General features: G+C 49.9%; 1 protein-coding gene across 1 annotated transcript in view; it reads left to right on the forward strand.

Moving 5' to 3' along the window:
- Cul4a (cullin 4A) overlaps nucleotides 1–6,054 on the forward strand; it is a 32,684-nt gene extending 26,630 nt beyond the window's left edge. Inside the window, exons 19-20 of the mRNA XM_076872140.2 lie at nucleotides 3,341–3,493; nucleotides 4,640–6,054. Coding sequence (XP_076728255.1) covers nucleotides 3,341–3,493; nucleotides 4,640–4,735 — 249 coding nt within the window. The 3' untranslated portion in view covers nucleotides 4,736–6,054. The remainder of the gene's footprint in view (nucleotides 1–3,340; nucleotides 3,494–4,639) is intronic.
- Nucleotides 6,055–6,619: the final 565 nt, after the last annotated feature.

Here is a 6,619-nt window from a genome sequence, read left to right on the forward strand (position 1 = left end):
ATTTGAATGCCTGTGTTTATAAAAGCACTTATTTTCACGTAGCTTTTATGAGCTTTATAGTCTCCATGAGAAGGAAACTTGGGAATCTGTTCAACAGCAGCTCTTCCCACTCACACAGTGATGTGCTGGGTCAGCTCTGTGGCAGCAGATTCTCCTGGCACAAAAAGCAGGTGGCGTTTCAGAACTGGGTACCTGGGCCTGGGGCAGGAGCCTGCTTCAGTGTCTGTGTGGCAGCTTGAGCAGGGAGCAGACCCTCGGGTGTCTGGTGTGGACGGACTCGAGACCCCAGCTCTCGGACTGCTGCTGTAGTGCCCCACAGCCCGCACGTGGGGCAGCTCCACCACTGCCTGCCCTGTAACTGCCAAACCTGCATGGCGTGTGCCAGGGCTCATGAAGGGCTGGGGCCACTCGCGAGGACAGAGGACACCTGATTAACCCAGGTACCCACAGGTACCTCTCCAGCTCTGGCTTTGACAGTGGGAGGCTTCAGGAAGCCAGACAGGAAGCACATTCAGATCATTCACAAGGAAACACCCGAGACCAGCCACAGTGTTAAATGATGTTGACTCACATCAATAATCCTCTGAGATTAAAGTAGTATTCCATTTTTCATGTGAGTGGAAAAATGTTAAGGAGTCTGGTGATCTCCAGGGTGGCAAGTGTAGGGAAGTAGACGTCCTTTTTGGAAAGGTGTTGAATTGGTGCAGGCTTTGTGTGCTCGTGTGCATTTACTTTCCTGAAAGACTATTTTCTTAGCATCGTTCTAGATTCATAGCAAAATTGACAGGCAAGTGTAGAAGTTTCACACATGTGCCCTTCCCTGCCCCACGTGGCCTCCCCACCATCCACACCCCAGTTGGCACAGTGACTGAGCTACAGTCCCTCGATACCACGTGCACAGCCTCTGTGGGGTTTGCCCTCAGTGCTGTGCCTTTGGTGGGTTTGCACTGACCCCTACCTTGGGTCCACCTTCGCAGTATTGTGTCAAGTGGTATCACTCCCCGCCTGCCCCTGCCCTGTCCGCTCCTCCCTGCCCTGGCAACTCCTGGTCTTCCGCATCTCTGTGGGCTCACTTCCTGTGGAACCTTATATGGGAACCTACCTGGGCCTCTCAGGAGGGCTCCCTCTCTCGGCAGCGTGCTCCAAGATGTCCATCCCTGCTGCCCATCTTTTCCAGACACTTTCTGTGTTTGTATGCCCTCCAAGGGTGCAGTGAGCATCCTGGCCTAGATTTTGTGGGGTGGTTTCCACCTCTAAGGGCAGGTTGGCATCTGTTACAGATTTGGGTGCACATACCCCCCGCCTGCTCTGGATTACAAATGTCGAGTCGCCCTGTTGCCACGTGTGTGATCCCACGGTGGCTTCTGTGACATGCCTGTCACACACTGTTCTTACTGTGGGAACGTTGCATGCGTACCATTTCTGTGCACTGACCCCTACCACTGGTCCCTTCTGATGTCACCCTGGGATGGCTTCCTTGAATCATCACCTTTGTTATGTATCAGATTCCTGCATTTGGGTCAGTTTGTCGATCCTGTCTCCAGATTCTGCTCATCTGTTTTCATAGCCAGCACCTAATTCCTTTTATTTTTTTCCCCAGTGCTAGGAATTGAACCCAGGGCACTTCACAAGCTAGGCAAGTGCTCTACCAGAGCCACACCCTGACCCCCAAAGCATTTTAGGTAATATACTTACTCCTCTGACTCCGACCCTCCCAGTAGCTTTGAGAGCCACGATGTCAGCCTGCATTCGCCAGCTTTCAGCTCCCCTCTCGGGGTTCTCGTGTGTACAGGCCTCAACTTCCTGGTTCATGCTGATCAGTAGTTGCAAACGTGTGCTCGTTCAGCAGACCACAGCTCGCACCTCCTGTTGGCGCTGGGAGCTCTTGTGACCACAGAGGTCCGGCCGTCCTGTCCAGCACATAGATGATTCATTCAGCCAAGGGCACTGTGGTAGTAGAGAAGTACAGGGAGCAAAGCCCTTCCTAAAGAAGTGATGGCGGCTTTCTGCAGGATGTGACTAAGTGTAGGCCGTAAAGCATTTGCAAGCCGCCAGAGAGCTGAGGCAGGATGGCCAGCTTTTTAATATTTTTTTAGTTGCAAGAGGCAGGGTGGTCTTCATTTTTTAATATTTTTTAGTTGCAAGTGGACACAATACCTTTATTTTATTTTATTTTTTAATATTTATGTTTTAGTTTTAGGTGAACACAATATCTTTATTTTGTTTCTATGTGGTGCTGAGAATCAGACCCAGTGCCTCATGCATGCTAGGCGACCGGTTACCACTTGAGCCAAATCCCCAGCCCTATTTTATTTATTGATTTTTATGTGGTGCCGAGGATGGAACCCAGTGCCTCATGGGTGCGAGGCAAGCGCTCCACCACTGAGCCGTAACCCTCCCGGGGTCTCTGTTCTTTACATTTCTGACGGTGTTATTAGTGTGTGTAGATCAGCACTGTTTACCTTTGTGCATTTTTCTTACTTTAGCCCCTTTATAAAATTCTCATCAGCTTTGATGGTTTTTCAGTTGATTTTCTTAGATTTTTCTAGCTCATCTAAAAATAATGATCATTTTATCTGTTGCTTCTTAGTATACCTTTTTAGTTTGTTCTCAGTTTCATAGGTAGACCCTTTTAAGTATAGTGTTTTGTTTTTGTTTGTCTGGTACTGGGGATTGAGCACGGGTGTGCAACCACTGAGCTACATCTCCAGCTCTTTTTTATTTTTTTAATTTTGAGACAGGATCTTGCTAAGTTGCCCAGGCTAGCCTCAAACTTGGCGATCCTCCTGCCTCAACCTCCTGAACAGCAGAAGTCACAGGCATACGCCAGGGTGTTCCACTTAAGTAATGTTTTTAATTTTTGTTTGTGGAATTTACTATTTGTTTCTAGTAATTGTTCTTTATCATTTTCAAATTCTCCCCCCCCACACACACTCATTTTAAAAATCAATCCTTACTTGTTAAAGCTTGCTTTAAATCAAGAATCAGTCTTCCGACCTGCCATGCCTCTTCACGTTTCCAGGTGGCCACGCAGCCTGCCGTGGGCAGCCGTCTGGCTCCTGGTGTCAGGCAAAGCTCGTTGTGTAATAAGTCCTGGTGCTTTGTTCACTGCTGATTGAACATTCTGATAAGGAAAATATGACTTTTAAAATTAGTTTCAACTTTTGTTTTTGAGTGTGCCATTCTAAGAAGCTGATTTCCTAGAACAAATGAAAACACCTAATAAAAGAGGGTCTCTCCAAGGTCTGGCCTTGATTTACAACAGAATAAAACTTGTCAAACTCAACACCATGAAACAACACAGAGAACGTTTTTACACTCTGTTCCTGTCTTTGCACAGGTTGAAGAACAAGTGAGCACGACCGAGAGAGTGTTTCAGGACAGGCAATACCAGATTGATGCTGCTATAGTCAGAATCATGAAGATGAGAAAGACTCTTGGTCACAATCTTCTAGTTTCTGAGCTGTATAACCAGCTGAAGTTTCCAGTCAAGGTAAATGTCTCCGTGGCTTTAGTGGCTGGGTGCAGCTCCGTGGTGCAGCTCTTGCCTAGCATGTACAAGGGCCTGGGGCTCCCCCAGCACAGAAAACCACAACAGAACCCTGCTAGCATGGATGAGTGTGTGGCATTGTGTTGCCCCATGTCCAGGCCCTGACCAGCCTCTACTGGGGTGGTGCACAAGGAGGCCCTGAGCAGGGACACTGGACAGTATGGTGTGAGGGCTTGCTGCACACCTGCCACCCCGTGGGGAGGAAGAGGCAGAAGGCCCTGTCCGCAGTGGAGGGGATCCTATAGGAATCATGATAGTGGCTCACTCGGCACGTAGGAACTGCCTTGGTGATAGCTCATGCTGTTGTGTGTACAAGTCACCTTGGGCTGTGCCCCTGCACTGTGCACGCTCCAGACCTGAGCTGCTCCTCCCTGTTCAGCACCCCGGAAGGTGTCAACTCTGGACCTGGGCCTGCCAGAGGGTCAAAGTCCCCTGCTTCTGTGATGCAGGTTTACCCTCCCTCCTCACCAGGCGGGTCCCAGAGGGAGCTGAGGTGCCGCTCAGCTGATGTGCAGAGCCCATGGAACTGTTTTCTGCCCCCGCCCCCCCCCCCCCCCCCCCCCCCCCGCCAGGCCAGTGCTTCTCCCTGGGCCCACAGACCGCCTGTGGGGAGGCAGCAGGTGTGGGTGTGTGGCCTGCTGCTGAATGGAACGGCCCGCTGTTTGGCAAACAAGAGTGGCGCCCTGAGCGGGCCGGTGCTCAGAGACACAAGCACAGATCCCCCTCGAGGGGTGGGGAGGTGTGGTGGCACCCTCCCTGGCGCTGGCTCACTGCGGTGGTCACCGTCTGCTGGCGGAGGAACACTGGATTCTGTGTCTGCCCTCGCTGTAGGGACAGCCCGCGGTGAGCACACAGTGACCAAGTGGAGTGCCCAGGAGAGGTGCCCTCCCAGAGCCACCGGGTCTCCTTCCCTGTGGGCGCCATGCAGCTGGCCTGCTTGTAGCTGGCGATGCATGAGGGTGCCGTGGGTCCTGTGACTGTCGGTGACTTAGGGATAGGTGTCCCCTGGGGATCACGAGCATGTGCTTCCTGGGGCACGACCCGGGTGGGTGCTGCTGTTCTGAGGAGCCCTCTTGTCTTCTCTTCAAGCCTGGAGACCTGAAGAAGAGAATCGAGTCTCTGATAGACAGAGACTACATGGAGCGTGACAAGGACAGTCCCAACCAGTACCACTACGTGGCCTGACACACCTGCAGGGTGGCGAAGCCCACTCGCTCCAGGAGCCTGCCGCTGGACACGGGAGACCCTCGGCTCACCAGGCGGGAGACGACAGACCATCTCGCCCAGGGTGCAGGGTCTTCACGTGACACATCCTTCCCCTCCAGTTCTCTCTCTAGTTCTCTTAGGCTTTTAGATGTTCGTTGCTCTGTGTGGAATGACTTTGAGGTTGGACGCAGGTGGTAGTTGACAGGAGTCCTCCACAAGGTCCTGCCGCTCTGTGGAGGGAGCCGCCAGTGGGTTGGTGTGTGTGTGTGTGCGCGCGTGTGCTTGTGTGTGTGTGTGGTCCCGAGTGCACGATGAAGAGACCCTCCATGCTGCATCGAAGTCCCAGAGTGCTCCGGTTGACAAGCCTCAGAGTGAGAACAGGAGCCTCCACGGCGACGCTGGGAAGAGAGCAGGTCCCATCAGGCAGCTCAGCAATGCAGCCAGAACCCTGCGTCCGTGTTCGGGGGTCCCAGAGAGGTCTAACCTGTGGCAACGGATTTCTGTCAATAGGGCTTTCAAGCGAGGTCCTGCGTGCCCTCTGCTGAGGCCTGGCCTGGGCCCCTGTTTTCCTTCTGAGGGCGGCACCTGCCTTTGGTTTCTTAACTTGCAGTATTTGTGTGATTACCGTGATAGATACAGTTTGGTTTGTTTGGTTTCCCAGTCCTGAGCTGGGACTGCCCTGTTCTCTGCCCCACCCTGCAGGAAGTTCCTAGCAGGCTTGACAGTCCTGACCTTGTGACACAGTGGTCATTTTGTCAAAAGATTAAAGGGTTTTGTTGGTTCCTGGTTACATGTGAACACACACGGGAGGTGGATTGAGAGTTGAGTGGAGGTGTTACTATGGTGACAGTGACAAAGATGCTCTTGTGAGAACATTGGAAAGTACTTTCCATTTTACAGAGTACCATGTTTCATTTTGATTAAAAGCTACCAAAGGAATTTTGATCATGGTATCGTGTTTGAAGCAATATTTTCTGGAATATACCGAGTTTATATAATTTGATTTTATGCTAAATTTATTAAAGGATTCTCCCTTTTTGAGACATGCGTGTTTAAAATATGACATCTTTTGGGTTCCCATGTTAAAATCCTTACTCTTTAAATATCATTTCTATATTTGTAAATTTTCATTTATGAGTTCTATATGAGGTCTATGAAAGACCAGATAGATTTCTATTCTTATATTTTAGGGTTCATTGTGTCTAGAGATTGTTAATATTGTAATTTAATATAGACTTTGAATAAAATTAGTTTAATTGGCCTTAAAATTACATTAATAAAACTTTTTGGTATGCAAACTACACATTCCTCATAACTGTTGAGCAATTTCAATTATTAACATGCCAGTAAAGGGAAGCCCTTAGTGCTCTCCAGTGGCTGTCCCTTCCTGGTCCCCTGTCAGCAGCAACAGGAGAGGCAGAACCTCACAGACACAGCGCTGGGCTGGGCCGGGCCTCTCCTCCCACTAACAGCTGTCCTTTCCCATATTTTCAGCATCAGCCAGTGATTTAATAAAGTTAATGTGGTTAACTCATTGCACAGAGGAAATAATTGAAAAGGAACAGTCAAGAAAAAAGTTGTGAAGTTAGAAAAGTGAAATTATTTGCAGACTAGAAAACTATGCCCAGAAAATCCAAGAGAAGCACACAGAAAGCTATGACCCCAATTAACAGGAAAGTCAGCAGCCTTCCTGCAGACTCAGACCATGGAAAATTTGGGCTTTCATTAGCAACAAAAGAAGATAAAACTCCTAGTAACGGAAGGAAATATCTGTGTGAAAAGCAAGAAGTGAAATGTGCTGTTCCCACACCACACCCCGCAGCAATTCGGAAGGCTGAGGCTGGAGGATGGCAAGCTCAAGCC

The sequence above is a fragment of the Callospermophilus lateralis genome, chromosome 12 (genome assembly GCF_048772815.1).
Source record: "Callospermophilus lateralis isolate mCalLat2 chromosome 12, mCalLat2.hap1, whole genome shotgun sequence".
Lineage (NCBI taxonomy): Eukaryota > Metazoa > Chordata > Mammalia > Rodentia > Sciuridae > Callospermophilus > Callospermophilus lateralis.